This window comes from Rhinopithecus roxellana, chromosome 6 (genome assembly GCF_007565055.1).
Source record: "Rhinopithecus roxellana isolate Shanxi Qingling chromosome 6, ASM756505v1, whole genome shotgun sequence".
In the NCBI taxonomy this organism is placed as follows: Eukaryota; Metazoa; Chordata; class Mammalia; order Primates; family Cercopithecidae; genus Rhinopithecus; species Rhinopithecus roxellana.
In genome coordinates this window covers 106,909,013-106,926,002 of record NC_044554.1, presented here as the reverse complement: position 1 = coordinate 106,926,002, position 16,990 = coordinate 106,909,013, and the positions used below count along the sequence as shown (strand labels likewise).

The following is a 16,990-nucleotide window of genomic DNA, read 5'->3' as shown; positions in this document are numbered from 1 at the left end:
TGAAAATGTTCATAATACAACGTTGAGAGAAAATGATGAAGTTTTGATCTAAAGAAAGAGACTTAAAAACAAAAAAATGATCGGGCGCGGTGGCTCACACCTGTAATCCTAGCACTTTGGGAGGCCGAGGTGGGCGGATCACGAGGTCAGGAGATCGAGACCATCCTGGCTAACACAGTGAAACCCCATCTCTACTAAAAATACAAAAAATTAGCCAGACACAGTGGCAGGCGCCTGCAGTCCCAGCTACTCAGGAGGCTGAGGCAGGAGAATGGCGTGAACCCAGGAGGCGGAACTTGCAATGAGCCAAGATCGCACCACTGCACTCCAGCCTGGGCGACAGAGCGAGACTCTGTCTCAAAATAAATAAATAAATAAATATAAATAAATAAAAAACAAAAAAATTTATATCTGTCCTCAAGGAGCTGCTTCTCATCTAACCTTCAGTGTGGCTGACTGAGGGAGTCCACGGGCTTTCCACACTGCAGACGCGGGTAGCAGAACCGGCACCGCCTCAAACCTGCTAAGAAACGTGGCCAACGCCCTGATACACAGGGAGGGCGTGGGCTGCGGGAGACAGTGGGGTCTCAGTGAGGAAAGGCCCTCGGGGCAAAGGCAAGGGAAGTTAAAGGACTCTGACCCCATGCAGGACAGCGCAAGAGTGGCTGAGATGGCCGGGAGCCAGACGGCTTCTGCTCCTAACATGACTGCTTCTCGTCCTAAGGGCTCCCAGTTCTAACCCACTGGCTTTTGCATTTTACAGCAAACACTGCAGTGGTCACCAGCTCTACATGCGTTTCCTCAAGGTGTGACTCTCCCCTAGCCTCAGGTACCATCTGACCCTTGCAAAGATTTCGCTTCCATCTTAAAGGAAGCATCACCTAGAAACAGGTAAATAAAATCATATTAGCTTCAGATTCTGTAAAAACAGAGCAGCAAAAAGCACACTGAGAGCAAAAGGTGCTAACACACCTCTAGGAAAATCCTAAGTACAGGGATGAAACCCACAGACCTGAGAGGGAAATTAGATCCTCTGCAATCAATGCTTTTACATTTTTGTTCTGTCTTGTTTTGCTTTTTTTGCAAACTTATACCAATTTTGGTTGAAACGTTTGCTAATTATTCACTTAATTTCCACTTTAAAACCTACCTGCTTCCCTTTCAATGTTAAATTTCAAACTTTTTTTTTTTTTTTGAGAGATAGAGTCTCGCTCCATCACCCAGGCTGGAGTGCAGTGGTGTGATCTCAGCTCACTGCAACCTATGTCTCCTGGGTTCCAGCGATTCTCCTTCCCGAGTTCCAGCAATTCTCCTGCCTCAGCCTCCAGAGTAGCTGAGATTATAGGCACATGCCACCATGCCCTGCTAATTTTTTTATTTTTAGTAGAGATGGGGTTTCACCATGTTGGTCAGGCTGGTCTCGAACTCCTGACCTCAGGTGATCCGCACCTTGGCCTCCCAAAGTGCTGGGATTACAGGCATGAGCCACCACGTCCAGCCAGATTTTAAAAATTTTATGATAGATTTCCAAGTATCTGTTAAAAGTACATTCAGAATATAATCAAAATATGTGACATCACATTTCTTAGGAGATTAGTAATCTGTCTGTACTAACCACATCATCAAGACCTGAGTCGCATTTCTCCTAAATTACTACTACCAGGCCACAAATCTCAACTTTGGCGACACGACCCGGTAAGCCTCCTCTGAGAGCGCTGACCTCGTGGCGGCTGTGAAGGCAAGGAAGCATCGGAAGGGGTACCTTGGATTCCCTTTTCTTGTGCTCGTCTTTTGCTGATCTCTCTTTTCTATCCACGCTGCTTCGGTGCCTCTCATCATCAAAATGAAGGCCTTCTTTGTGTCGCTTTTCTTTATGTCTTTCTTCCCCTTCTTTTTCAGAGAATGAATTACTTTTCTCTTTGGAATATTTCTCTCTTTTTTCCCTTGTGCTGCTTTTTTCTCGGTGTTTCTTGTCTCGATCTGGCTCTCTGGGCTTCCTGTGTCTCCTGTCACCTTCTTCTTTATAAAGCCAGTACTTGAGAGGGTTGTCCTTGCTGTCTCCGTACTGCAGCTGTAAAACACAACAAGCTGAGAAACACAGGAGCACGTCAAACAGGAGCGCAGCCGGCCTCCCTCTCCGTGGGTTCCACAACAACAGATCCAACCAACCACAGATCAAACCAACAAGCTGAGAAACACAGGAGCACATCAAACAGAAGTGCAGCCGGCCTCCCTCTCCGTGGGTTCCACAACAACAGATCCAACCAACCACGGATCAAACACATTCGAAGAAAATCATGTCTGTATTAAACATATACAGACTTTTTGCTTGTCATTCCACCCTAAACAATAAAAACTATTTACATCTCATTTATATTGCATTAGGGATTTTAAGTAATCTGGAGATGATTTAAAGCCTCCAGGAGGATGTGCGTAGGTTATATGCAGACACTACACCATTTTATACAGAATCAGAAAAACACATTCGACCATGGGGAGAAAGAAACTGACTACACACAGTGCTGGAGGCCTTTTCCAGGCCTGAAATCCTGGCTTAGGACATTTTCTAAAAATGCTTCTAACAATAATGTTTAAAACATCCTTTACTTGGCAACGTTTGGAAAACCTTTCCCCAGGCCTTGCTTCGTATACCTTTCTTTCTCGGTATCTTCTTTCTCTGTCTTCATCTCCTCTTTCAGAGTCTTCATCTTTCTCTTCACTTCTTTCTTTACTTACTACAAGAAGTAAAACATATTTTTAATACTCCCAAATGTTAGCACATCAAAAAGCTCTTTTAACACCTTGCTACGGATGGTATTGCATATTTTATGCTTATTAATAAGTATTTAAAAATATTCTTCAACTAAAACACGTCTCCAATTCAAGAATGAAGAGTTCTAGTATCAAACTTAAAAAGAAGAAGGAGACGGACGTGGCAACCTAAGGGATATGGTTTGGATCTGCGTCCCCACCCAAATCTCACGCTGAAATGAAGGAGACGGACGTGGCAACCTAAGGGATATGGTTTGGATCTGCGTCCCCACCCAAATCTCACGCTGAAATGAAGGAGACGGACGTGGCAACCTAAGGGATATGGTTTGGATCTGCGTCCCCACCCAAATCTCACGCTGAAATGAAGGAGACGGACGTGGCAACCTAAGGGATATGGTTTGGATCTGCGTCCCCACCCAAATCTCACGCTGAAATGAAGGAGACGGACGTGGCAACCTAAGGGATATGGTTTGGATCTGCGTCCCCACCCAAATCTCACGCTGAAATGAAGGAGACGGACGTGGCAACCTAAGGGATATGGTTTGGATCTGCGTCCCCACCCAAATCTCACGCTGAAATGAAGGAGACGGACGTGGCAACCTAAGGGATATGGTTTGGATCTGCGTCCCCACCCAAATCTCACGCTGAAATGAAGGAGACGGACGTGGCAACCTAAGGGATATGGTTTGGATCTGCGTCCCCACCCAAATCTCACGCTGAAATGTAGTCCCCAGTGCTGAAGGTGAGACCTGGTGGGAGGTGACTGGATCATGGGGGTGAATTTCCCCCGGTGTTGTTCTTGTGATACTGAGTGAGTTCTCACAAGATCTGGTTGTTTAAAAGTGCGTGGCACCTCCCCACTCTCTCCCTTCCTCCTGCTCCAGCCCTGCAAGACATGACCGCTTCCCTTCACCTTCCCCCAGGACTGTAAGTCTCCTGTGGCCTCCGCAGCCACGCTTCCTGTACGCCTGCACAACTGTGAGCCAGTTAAACCTCTTTTCTTTATAAATTCCCCAGCCTCAGGTGTTTCTTTATAGCAGTATGAGGACAGACTCGTACACTAAGGAACAGAGAGACTTCTTGCCTCGCTCAGTTTGCTGCTGAAGCAACCAGGCAAATGTCTGAGTAACCCTTGGAAATTCAAGAGGGCACCAGACCAAACTCATATAGCCTTCAGGGTTTCTGCGCATCATGCAGAAGCAGAGCTTAGTCTGAACAGGAGAACGAGCCCAGTCAGCCAAACACTTTAGCCAAATGTGAGCTCCAAGGAAATGCCTGCCCTCCTGGACTGCACTGAGGACCCAGAGCAGCCCCCATACCTCCTGACACCCCCACTGCTGAGGGACCAAGGAAGTCAGAGGCCCCTGAATAAACAAGGAAACCAGGTGCAGCAGGCCCCCCAGGGCACCAGGCTACAGCATCCATCCTGGGCTGGGGGGGCTGAAGCACCAAGGCCCAGCACGACCTGCAAGAGAGACGGGGCAAACGGAGCCAGGCAGGTACGGGTGACGCCAAAGCATCCTCCAACATGGAAAGCTGGGCTTTCACTTCTGCACACACAAAAAGGCATCAGATGTAAAATTCAGAGAGTGGACACTCCAAAAGATCAGGGCAAAGTTAAACTTTCAAAGATCACTGAGGCAAAGTGCATTCATTCAAAAAGCATTTACCAGGCTGGGCGCGGTGGCTCACGCCTGTCAGCCAAGCACTCTGGGAGGCCAAGGCAGGTGGATCACGAGGTCAGGAGTTCAAGAACAGCCTGGCCAACATGATGAAACCCGTCTCTACTAAAAATACAAAAATCAGCCGGGCGTGGTGGTGTGCACCTGTAATCTCAGCTACTCGGGAGGGTGAGGAAGAGAACTGCTTGAACCCAGGAGACAGAAGATGCAGTGAGCAGAGACTGCAACACTGCACTCCAGCCTGAGCGACAGAGCGAGACTCCTCAGAAAAAAAAAAAAAGGCATTTACCACGCACTGAGCACACCTCTAGGAGTCTGGGCTACAGAGGGAGAGCCCCGTTCCAGGTAATTTTCAAGGTGGAAACCCCAGGACTCTCCAAGAGACTGGGAGAGAAAGCGGGGCATCGGGATACGTCCCAGGTCTTCTGACCTCAGGACGCGAGGATGCAGGTGCTATCGACTGAGATGGGCAAGCCTGCAGCGCAGCTGGTGTGGAGGGGCTACCGGAAGCCCCATGTGGGGTACACTGCGTTTGTGTTATCTATTAGACATCAAAACAGAGGGGACACACAAGCCTGGAATTCAGGGACAATGCCCAGCTGGGGGTAAAAACTTGGAAATGAGGACAGAGACAAACAGTATTGAAAACCATGAGACTAGATCCAGCCAGCAAGGGCAAGGGGTTGCTGGAGAAGAGGGCTGGGGACCCAGTCCTGGATAAAGGCCACACTGCACAGATGGGTGGTACAGAAAGAAAAGACATACAGAGAATAGACATACAGAGGAAAGAACTTGAGAGAGTCTAGTCTGCAATCAGTTTTCAAAAGTCTTTCCAGTACAATTCCTTTCAACACCACATTGAAAAAACGAGCAGGTAGCCAAAAAAAGGGTGATCTGAGAACAAAAGATGTTACCGCAAATAAATACCAAAAACATCAAAAACAATCATTTTGAAACGAACATTAAATAGGACAGCTACTGTTAAAATTAATTAGGCTCTGTCTGAAGTGCAGTGGCACAATCTCTGCTCACTGTAACCTCCACCTCCCTGGTTCAAGCAATTTCCCTGCCTCAGCCTCCTGAGTAGCTGGGATTATAGGCGCATGCTACCATGCCTGGCTAAATTTTTTGTATTTTTACTAGAGACGAGATTTCACCATGTTGGCCAGACTGGTTTCGAACTCCTGACCTCAGGTGATCCACCCACCTTGGCCTCCCACAGTGTGGGATTACAGGAGTGAGCCACCACACCTGGCTAGCTAAATGCTTTTTTGAGTTTTCGTTTTTTCTTTTGAGACAGGGTCTCACTCTGTTGCCCAGGCTGCAGTGCAGTGACACAATCATAGCTTACTGCAGCCTCAACCTCCTGGGCTCAAGGGATCCTCCCACCTCAGCCTACCAAATAGCTAGAACTACAGGCAAGCGCCACCACACACAGCTAACTTTTTTATTTTTTGTAGTGATGGAGTCTCCCTATGTTGCCCACGCTGGTCTCAAAATCCTGGGCTGGAGCAATCCTCCCACCTCAGCCTCCCAAAGCGCTGGGATTATAGGTATGACCCACCACACCTGGCCTGAATGAGTTTTTAAAATACCAAAAGGCAACAATGATAAAAAGCACACACACACCCTGCAAGAGAGAGAATATCTGACTTCAAAAATAAAACATTTGTGAAAACTATGAGAGAAAACAAAAATAATGAATGAACATTTCAAAAGAGGAAAATGTCCCAAAGAGCAAGAACTTTTAAAACAAATAGAGCCAGCTGGGCACAGTGGCTGTCGTCTGTAATGCCAATGCTTTGGGAGGCTGTGGTGGGAGGATCACTTGAGCCCAGGAAGCTGAGGCTGCCATGAGCTGTGATGGCACCACTGCACTCTAGCCTGGGGGCAGAGCAAGACGCTGACCAGAAAAAAAAGGAAAGGGGAAGGAGGGAAGGAGGGAGACACGGAGAGAGGGAGGGGAGGGAGGGGAGGGGGTGGGAGGGAGGGGAGGGAGGGGAGGGGGTGGGAGGGAGGGGAGGGAGGGGAGGGGGTGGGAGGGAGGGGATGGAGGGGAGGGGGTGGAGGGAGGGGACGGAGGGGAGTGAGGGAGGGGAGGGAGGGGAGGAGTGAGGGAGGGAGGAAGGGAGGAGAGGGAGGGAGACGAGAGAGGGAGGGGAGTGGGGAGGGGATGGGCAGGGAGGGGAGAGAGGGGAGGGAGGGGAGGGAGGGAGGGAGGGAGAGGAGGGGAGGGAAGAGAGGGAAGGGAAGGGAAGGGAGGAGGGGAGAGAGGGGAGGGAGGGAGGGAGGGAGGGAGGGAGGGGAGGGAGGGAGGGAGGGAGGGAGGTGGAGGGAGGGAGGGAGGGAGGTGAGGGGAGGGAGGGAGGGAGGGGAGGGGAGGGAAGGGAGAGAGGGAGGGAGGGAGGGAGGTGAGGGAGGAGGGAGGGAGGGAGGTGAGGGGAGGAGGGAGGGGAGGGAGGGAAGGAGAGAGGGAGGGAGGGAGGGGAGAGAGGGGAGGGAGGGGAGAGAGGGGAGGGAGGGGAGAGAAGGGAGAGAAGGGAGAGAGGGAGAGAGGGAGGGGAGAGTGGGGAGGGAGGGGAGAGTGGGGAGGGAGGGGAGGGAGGGAGAGAGGGGAGGGAGTGAGCTATCAACCTGTCACCAGCAGCGAAACAGCCCTGCAGGAAGGCAAACGGGGACCCACCTGAGCGGCCTTTCCTCTCCGCCCGCTCCAGGAGCTGCCGGTCGTGTGTCTCCTGGCCCAGCAGGTTGTGGCGGCCCGCGGTCTGCCGGGGCTCTTCCTTCTGGGCCCTTCTGTCTCTTTCTTTTTCCCTGTCCTTTCCTCTGCTGTGAGACTTTTCTGCCTCTCGATGTTTCTCCTTCAGCTTTTCTTTCTCCCGGTCTTTTGCGTCTCTTCTCCTCTCCCTCTGTCTGTCTCTGTCCCTCTCCCCACGAGGACTCTCCTTAGCAGTGTGGACTTCAGCCGCCCTGTCTCTGCTCCTGGCATCCTGGTCGGGATCCCTGCACCTCGGCTCCTTGTGTTCAGGAAGGTCCATCTCAGACTCCTTACGCAGCTTCTTCTCTCTGTGCTTCTTTTCTTCCTTGGAACCGCCTGACTGGATGGCCTAAAACAAGAGAACAAAGGGTCCTCCGTGACCAGGAAGGCAGATTTCCATTAGACTTTTAATACCTGAATGTGAGAAGCACATAGAGCTGAAGGACCTTAAAACATATTTGCATTCAGCTGCTTTCCAATCTCAGTTTCCAATCCTAGATGGGTCAGGGCCTGCATGGAGGTTCTTAGAACACTAAAGGACATGGAGTCAAGCTTAGATTTCTACAACTGCCCACCCACACCCCTGATATCATGGACATTCACATTTATCGGCAAATCAAATCTAAAATACTACATGTATCAGAGGGTGAAAAATTACCTATCGGGTATAATGTTCACTATTCGGGTGACAGGTACAATTCGGGTGTCAGGTACAATTCAGGTGTCGGGCGCACTAATGGCCCAGACTTCACCACTCCGCAAGATACGCATTTAAGAAACCTGCACCTATAACCCCTAAATGTGAAAAATAAAGTAAAATTCAAAAAAAATAAGTAGGGCCAGGCATGGTACCTCACACCTACTATCCCAGCACTTTGGGAGGCTGAGGCAGAAGGATTGCCTGAGGCCAGGAGTTCGAGGCTAGCCCGAGGAACACAGCAAGATCCGCATCTTACCCAAAAAATTAAAAAATTTAAAAAGTAGCAGGCCTGGTGGTTCATGTCTGTAGTCCCAGAAGGTCAAGGTTGCAGTGAGCTATGATTTCACCACTACCCTCTGGCCTGGGTAAAAGGGTAAGACCCCATCTCTAAAACATAGAGTAAAATTAATTAAAAATAAATAAATAAAATACTACATGTGTTAAAAGAGAGATACCGAAGCTGTGTTTTAAAGTCGCTAAGACACAAACCACCTGGGCCCCATACAAACGAGGACTCTCTCCGTCCCAAAGCCCCTCTCCCCCCCGACCTCCATCCCAGAGCCCTTCTCCCCACCCCACCGCCGTCCCAGAGCCCCTCTCCCCCCCTCACCGCCGTCCCACAGCCCCTCTCCCCACCCCACCGCTGCAGCCCCTGAAGCCAGCACCCCCACCCCGGAGCAGTGCAGAGGCTCCTGAGACATGGCAGGGCCCCACGAGCGGTGGGAGGGTCCACCTGGCTTAACAAACGTTCCGGAGGGATTGTGAGCTGCACGCCTTCACCTCTGAGTTGAAAGTACTTCTGCAGTGAGGCACACGTAACCAAAGTTACACAGTGTTGTGTACCAGGTAAAGTGGATCCAAGAAAACCACACGAGTCCCTCACAGACCCCAATCCAAATCTTTACAGTCATTACCCGGAGATGTTTTCTGAGGTCATCTGCTTTCCAGGTATCATCTTTGGTTCTTCTCTAAATAGAAAAGTATAAAGTTAGAAGGTTTAAAGTTTAAACTAATTAATTGTCTGTGCTCTAGTGAGCTGCTTTGCCATTAGGCCGTTTACATCAATGGCAGTTAATTCTTGACATGCCAGAAAATACTTCTCTACTTCCTGGAATAAAAGGTAACAGAAATACAGATTTTTAAAAATTATTCACTAGTCTAAAATGACACATTATTATAAAATGTATCCCTCTGGCTACTTCAAAAACTATTAAATATTACAAAATAAAAGTGAAAACAAGTTACAACAGCAGTTGAACAACAGAGGAAGGACAAATATTCTGTGGGTTTAAAATATCTTGTGTCAGACTGTATTTTCCAAAAACAGCCACAACAGACTCACGTCCCAACTGCTGCGCACAGAAGGAGTCTGTGCTCCTTCCGCGGCTGCTGGGCTCAACCAGGACATAAGGCATCGTGGGCCTCCCAGGACAAAGGGTTTCCACCTGGTCCTCCTGGGCTGCAGATCCAGATACTCCCCTGTGAGGAAGAGAAGCAGCCCTGGGGAGAGGCCCCTGCGGATGCCACAGCCCAGAGGGTCCCTCACAGCCAACACCAGGGCACGTGCATGAGAGGCACAGCTCCCGCGGCCCCCCATGAGTCACCACCTCCCGAACCTCGAGTCTCCCCAGCCGAGGCCCCAGGTATCAGCGACAGAACTAAGCCTGCTGCTGTAAGCTCTCCTGATCCACAGAGTATGTGAGAAAATTAGACGGCGGCTGTTGTCTCACACCACGGCCCTTTACACAGCAACAGCAGCTGGGATGTATGACAGACAGAAACGAGTTTAGCATCTGGTGCGTACCACATGCTATCCTGAGTCAAGCACAATATTTCACTCTCATAACCCTACTAAGAAGGCTATCAGCTCCATTTTTCTAATGAGCACAGTGAGGCATCGCGAGGCTCAGCAGCTTTCAGCTCTGGAGTCCTGCCAAGCGCCAACACAGGTCAGGAACGGAACCGACCCCTGTGGAGTGAACGCTCAACAGTCGCCAGGGAAAGCCTGCCCGTCCCTGAGGACACCCGGTCACACTCGTCTGCTGCACTGGGCAACCGGTGGGCCCACAAGCTCACCTGTCTCTCTGGCCCTCACGGGCCCTGTACTTGTATTCAGCAAATAAACGCCAAGCTCCTCACACACACCGAGCACTGCTGCAGAGCCGGGGCTGCGCAGATAAAACCCAAAAAAGGCCCCAGGCCCAAAAATGCCGTCCAACTCCTCTGATGTTTGCTGTTCTCTACCACGAAAGCGTTTGCTCCTCGCTAGATAATCCACCTTTCAAGAGTGATGACATCCCTCCAGCTAAGCCCTCACCTTCCGGAAAGGAAGGCCTGTCTTAGTCCTCTGTCACCAGCATTGCTGAGCATGTCGCAGTGCCTCACCACCAGCCATCAGAGAATCCACACTGTGTGTGCCGGGAAAGGAGGCATCCGGGCAGCCGGCTCACCAGGTATCCAACCGTTCTAAGAATCTGAGGGGGAATACTAAAATAACAAGGTGCCGTGGTCTTAAAACATTTCCACTGACTCTTCAACAACCTTCTTTTACAAGTCAAGCCGATTCCCCTTCCGGTGAACGTGGGCCAGATTCTATGTCACACTCTTCTTCGTTGTCGTCTTTTTGTTTTTCTGACAGTGTCTGGTTCCGTCACCCAGGCTGGAGTGCAGTGGCGCAACCTTGGCTCAAGTCATCCTCCCACCTCAGCCTCCCGAGTAGCTGGGATGACACCTGGCTAATATTTGTATTTTGTAGAGACAGAGTTCCGCCACGTTGCCCAAACTGCTGAGCTCAAGCCGCCCGCCCGGCCACACTTCTGATGAGGAGGGCGGGGTGGAGGCCTAGCTGTGTGCCTTCCTGCTCAGGGTCCCTTCCAGAGCTTCCACCTGGCTGTGGCTCTCACTGCACACCCTGGGAGACGCAGCTGCCATAGCACAAGGATGCCCAAGCACTCCTGGGGAGGCCCAGGCAGAGGTCAGCACCAGCCCACACCTCAGAAGGGCCCCTAAGCCCAACCCAACCTTCAGAGAGCGTGAGGACTGCACCCTAACTCCCCCCATGCCACCCCCAAACCCCGACCCACAGGAACCGGAGGACAGGAAGGGCTGACTATGCTCTAAGGCAAGGTTGGGACTCCCCTTCTGCACCCTCGCCCCCAGCTGGGGCACCTCCTGTCACACTGCACCACCGCCTCCTGGCAACCCTCGAGATGGTGATTCCGACAAGATCCGTGCTGGTCTCCCTGAGGGGAGCATGAGCTTTGCCAGTGCAGCCACAGCTCCTTCTTCTGTGCTGCTCCCGCTCCACAGCTGCACTGAGGCCTGAACAGAACCTCAGTGCAGAACACACAGGTGCTTATTACCACGCCACAGTAACACTCCAACAACACAGGGTACAACCCTACAACCCCAGTACAACAGAGCTTCATGCCAAACCTAACCGCATATCACCACGCCACAGTAAAATACTCCAACAACACAGGGTACAACCCCACAACCCCACAACCCTGGTACAACAGAGCTTGATGATAAACCTAACTTCAGCTAAGCAAAATCAATCAAGGATGATTTCCTGCAGAGAATATACCATAACTATCTAATTTTTCCCTTTGAGAAACACTTCCTTAAAGGTACAAATAAAGGAAGCATTTGGGAGTTTGTTTAAAAAAAAAAACAGATTTAGTCCAAATGAAAAATGGAAACTTGTCATGGACAAGCCACTAAAACTCTTCCTGGACATGGGAAAATTAGGGCAAACAAAAAAAGCTGTAATACCTCATAAATATATTAAATAATTTTTTTTTTGACACACTCTGTCACCCAGGTTAGAGTGCAGTGGCATGATCTCAGCTCACTGCAACCTCCACTTCCTAGGTTCAAGCAATTCTCATGCCTCAGCCTCCCGAGTAGCTGGGATTACAGGCGCCCGCCACCACGCACGGCTAAGTTTCATAATGTTAGTAGAGACGGGGTTTCTCTATGTTGGTCAGGCTGGTTTCGAACTCCCGACCTCAGGTGATCCGCCTACCTCAGCCTCCCAAAGTGCTGGGATTGCAGGTGTGAGCCACCGTGCCTGGCCAACTCTTTTTATTTAAAGTTAACTTCTACAGAAAGGTTTAATATAGGACCTACAAAAGGGCTGAATGGAACCCAGGACACGAGTGACCGGAGAGGGGACGCCCAGGATACTCAGGGACAGTCCAACAAGGAGACCCAGGAGACGTGGGTGCCACAGAGAGGGGATCCCAGGACACGAAGGGGCAGTCCAACCAGGGGACGTGGGCACCACAGAGAAAGGACACCCGGGACACTCAGGGACAGTCCAACCACGAGACGTGGGTGCCACACACAGGGGATGCCGAGGACATTCAGGGGACACTGGGAAGGCACAAGGCCACCAGCTCAGAATGTGAAAAGTAAGTATGCCACAAAACCCATCCAGTGGGGTTTCTTAATGGCTGTTAACATTACTGATGCGGATAAAGTTAAAAACCCTCAAGACAAGAGGTCTCTCACAGAGATCACAGGATTTTTCTTTGGTCTCTAGTTTTCAGGAAGAAAAAAAACAGCCATTTTCTTAAATGCTGTTTACAGAATGCTGACTACTTTGGAGCACTTAAAACTCAGCTAATATGGACTGTTTACCCTCAAGTTTTCTATCCATGCTGTCTCCCTCTCTAGAGTTTCAAATTGTTCAACAACGATTTACAGCTTCCCTGCTCCGGTGCTGTTGGTCCCCACTTGCCACATGTAAACCACATGCTTCTGCCAAGGCCTTTTATAGACCAACTTGACCAGCCCTCAGACTCTGCCCTATGGAGCAGCCCAGCAATCCATGCTTAAAATCAACTCTTCAAGTATGGAACCGATGGGCAAAGTTCCCCAGTACTCCCATCAGAACAAATCTCAAGCTGGGGACAGGGCGAGACATCAGGAGAGCTAGGCAGCAAAGCCATCAGCATGATTCAGCCCACACACTAGTGGATGAGAACTGGAGCCTGCGGTCTTCAGCATCTGCAAGCATGTGTCCTGGGCCGGCATCCTTCGTGCACATGGCGAGCAAACAGGAGTTAAGGGGCTGCCTAGCACCAACTCCCCAGGGCCTCTGTCCCTCGATGTACGCTTGATTCACATCAACTAAATCATCAGAACCTTTTCATAGCAAAACTCTTTTGAGAACTGTACAGTAAGAACCCTGAACAATGTTTACATCCCTTTGATTTGCCTCCCGAACAAAATAGATCAAACTGATTTAACTCCCCTTCCCCTCAATGCAGGGCTTTAAGGGAATTCTTTTCCCCACTCTCATCTCATCCTGAAATCCAAGGAGAAGTAAACCTGGGCTGAAATCACCTCCAAGGTGCACCATCAGAGGTGGTGGAGCCAAAACATCACTTGCAGGGAGGACACTCATGGCCCAGATGGAAATCAAACTCCACCCCTGTGCCATCTCATCAGACCCACACTCCAAGTGGGTGTGCGGGCTTCCGCGCTCTGTAAGCCAAACAGCAGAAACCCCTGGACCTGACGCTCACTGCTTCTGCCACATAACCTCCGACAGCTGGGCGGACTCCAGCAAGAAGGTGCCACTGGCATCTGCAGCCACCTGTGGACAGTGGGCTTCTCCCCTTGCTTTCCAACCCAGCCTCCTCTTTTAGAAAACACTCATCAGAGATTAAAATTAAATACTGATTTGAACTAGTTAATTACACATTAAGAAATGTTTAAAGGAAGTTATTTTGGGCCAGGTTTCATGGTGGCTCACACCTGTAATCCTAGCACTTTACCAGGCTGAGGTAGGAAGATTACTTGAGCCCAGGAGTTCAAGACCAGCCAGGGCAACACAGCAAGACCCCATCTCTATTAAAAAAAGAACATTCAGCCAAGCACGGTGGTTCAACTGTAGTCCCAGCTACTCAGGAGGCTAAGATGGGAGGATCACTGGAGCCCAGGAGGTCAAGGCTGCAGTGAGCTGTGATAACACCACTGCACTCCAGCCCAGGTGACACAGCGAGACTCCATCTCTATTAAATAATAAACCGATGAAACCGTCACCAGATGCCACTATTTCTGCTTCTAACATGTTTCTAAATCCATTCTTCCTTCCAGTGCCACCACCATAAATCCATTCTGGACCTTCAGGATGACCACTAGCTCTGTGCAAAGCAGCAAAGGCACCATCCAGCCTGAGTCCCCACACGACGAAGACACGGCGGCCCAGCCCTATGACATTCACCTACATGGACCCAGTGGTATAGCACTGACGTCCACATACATCGTCATCCTGTTTCCTGCATGACACTGAGAAAGAAAAGAAACAGATTAATCTGAGGAATGTGAGCTCCTTTAAATGTTTAGATCCAGAGTCACTGAAATGTGACAGTGGTCACGTCTCACTCCCTGCCACACCCGGAGCTAACAACGTCCCGCTCCCCCCACCACCACCCGGAGCTAAGGACTTCCCGCTCCCCCACCAACACCCGGAGCTAAGGACGTCCCGCTTCCCCCCCCAACACCCGGAGCTAAGGACGTCCCGCTCGCCCCCAACACCCGGAGCTAAGGACGTCCCGCTTCCCCCTCCAACACCCGGAGCTAAGGACGTCCCACTCCCCCCCCAACACCCGGAGCTAAGGACGTCCCGCTTTCCCCCCCAACACCCAGAGCTAAGGACGTCCCGCTTCCCCCTCCAACACCCGGAGCTAAGGACGTCCCACTCCCCCCCCAACACCCGGAGCTAACAACGTCCCGCTCCCCCCACCACCACCCGGAGCTAAGGACGTCCCGCTCCCCCCCCAACACCCGGAGCTAAGGACGTCCCGCTTCCCCCCCCAACACCCGGAGCTAAGGACGTCCCGCTCGCCCCCAACACCCGGAGCTAAGGACGTCCCGCTTCCCCCTCCAACACCCGGAGCTAAGGACGTCCCACTCCCCCCCCCAACACCCGGAGCTAAGGACGTCCCGCTTTCCCCCCCAACACCCAGAGCTAAGGACGTCCGGCTCCCCCCCCCAACACCCGGAGCTAAGGACGTCCCCTTCCCCCCCACACACCCGGAGCTAAGGACGTCCCGCTTCCCCCTCCAACACCCGGAGCTAAGGACGTCCCGCTTCCCCCCCCACACCCGGAGCTAAGGACGTCCCGCTCCCCCCCAACACCCGGAGCTAAGGACGTCCCGCTTCCCCCTCCAACACCCGGAGCTAAGGACGTCCCACTCCCCCCCCACACCCGGAGCTAAGGACGTCCCGCTTTCCCCCCCCAACACCCAGAGCTAAGGACGTCCCGCTTCCCCCTCCAACACCCGGAGCTAAGGACGTCCCACTCCCCCCCCAACACCCGGAGCTAAGGACGTCCCGCTTTCCCCCCCAACACCCAGAGCTAAGGACGTCCGGCTCCCCCCCCACACCCGGAGCTAAGGATGTCCCCCTCCCCCCCACACACCCGGAGCTAAGGACGTCCCGCTTCCCCCCCCACACCCTGAGCTAAGGACGTCCGGCTCCCCCCGCAACACCCGGAGCTAAGGACGTCCCCCTCCCCCCCACACACGCGGAGCTAAGGACGTCCCGCTTCCCCCCCCACACCCGGAGCTAAGGACGTCCCGCTCCCCCCCAACACCCGGAGCTAAGGACGTCCCGCTTCCCCCTCCAACACCCGGAGCTAAGGACGTCCCACTCCCCCCCCAACACCCGGAGCTAAGGACGTCCCCTTCCCCCCCACACACCCGGAGCTAAGGACGTCCCGCTTCCCCCTCCAACACCCGGAGCTAAGGACGTCCCGCTTCCCCCCCCACACCCGGAGCTAAGGACGTCCCGCTCCCCCCCAACACCCGGAGCTAAGGACGTCCCGCTTCCCCCTCCAACACCCGGAGCTAAGGACGTCCCACTCCCCCCCCACACCCGGAGCTAAGGACGTCCCGCTTTCCCCCCCAACACCCAGAGCTAAGGACGTCCCGCTTCCCCCTCCAACACCCGGAGCTAAGGACGTCCCCCTCCCCCCCCAACACCCGGAGCTAAGGACGTCCCGCTTTCCCCCCCAACACCCAGAGCTAAGGACGTCCGGCTCCCCCCCCACACCCGGAGCTAAGGATGTCCCCCTCCCCCCCACACACCCGGAGCTAAGGACGTCCCGCTTCCCCCCCCACACCCTGAGCTAAGGACGTCCGGCTCCCCCCGCAACACCCGGAGCTAAGGACGTCCCCCTCCCCCCCACACACGCGGAGCTAAGGACGTCCCGCTTCCCCCCCCACACCCGGAGCTAAGGACGTCCCGCTCCCCCCCAACACCCGGAGCTAAGGACGTCCCGCTTCCCCCTCCAACACCCGGAGCTAAGGACGTCCCCCTCCCCCCCCAACACCCGGAGCTAAGGACGTCCCGCTTTCCCCCCCAACACCCGGAGCTAAGGACGTCCGGCTCCCCCCCCAACACCCGGAGCTAAGGACGTCCCCCTTCCCCCCACACACCCGGAACTAAGGACGTCCCGCTTCCCCCCCCACACCCGGAGCTAAGGACGTCCCGCTCCCCCCCAACACCCGGAGCTAAGGACGTCCCGCTCCCCCCCAACACCCGGAGCTAAGGACGTCCCGCTTCCCCCTCCAACACCCGGAGCTAAGGACGTCCCGCTTCCCCCCCAACACCCGGAGCTAAGGACGTCCCCCTCCCCCCCCAACACCCGGAGCTAAGGACGTCCCGCTCCCCCCCCCAACACCCGGAGCTAAGGACGTCCCGCTTCCCCCCCCACACCCGGAGCTAAGGACGTCCCGCTTCCCCCCCCACACCCGGAGCTAAGGACGTCCCGCTCCCCCCCAACACCCGGAGCTAAGGACGTCCCCCTCCCCCCCAACACCCGGAGCTAAGGACGTCCTGCTTCCCCCCCCACACCCGGAGCTAAGAACGTCCCGCTTCCCCCGCCAACACCCGGCGCTAAGGACGTCCCGCTCCCCCCCTACACCCGGAGCTAAGAACCACCCGCTCTCCCCACCCCCACACCCGGAGCTAAGGACGTCCCCTCGGCTCCCACTGCCCCAACCCAGAGCTAAGGACGTCCCGCTCCCCCTCACACACCCCAGCTAAGGACGTCCCACTACCCCC

General features: G+C 53.2%; 1 protein-coding gene across 6 annotated transcripts in view; it reads right to left on the bottom strand.

Annotated features, from left to right (window-relative positions):
* Window positions 1–16,990, bottom strand: part of WDR60 (WD repeat domain 60) — a 132,202-nt gene that overhangs the window by 79,748 nt on the left and 35,464 nt on the right. For 3 of the 6 annotated variants that reach the window (XM_030933223.1, XM_010375367.2, XM_030933224.1), the window contains exons 2-5: window positions 8,824–8,877; window positions 7,138–7,558; window positions 2,653–2,735; window positions 1,763–2,071 (exon numbers count right to left, since the gene is read on the bottom strand). In XM_030933223.1, coding sequence (XP_030789083.1) covers window positions 1,763–2,071; window positions 2,653–2,735; window positions 7,138–7,489 — 744 coding nt within the window. In that variant the 5' untranslated portion in view covers window positions 7,490–7,558; window positions 8,824–8,877. Of the gene's footprint in view, window positions 1–1,762; window positions 2,072–2,652; window positions 2,736–7,137; window positions 7,559–8,823; window positions 8,878–9,251; window positions 9,389–14,148; window positions 14,278–16,990 lie in introns of those variants that run through there. The other 3 variants (XR_004058104.1, XM_030933222.1, XM_030933221.1) reach the window with 3 other exon arrangements.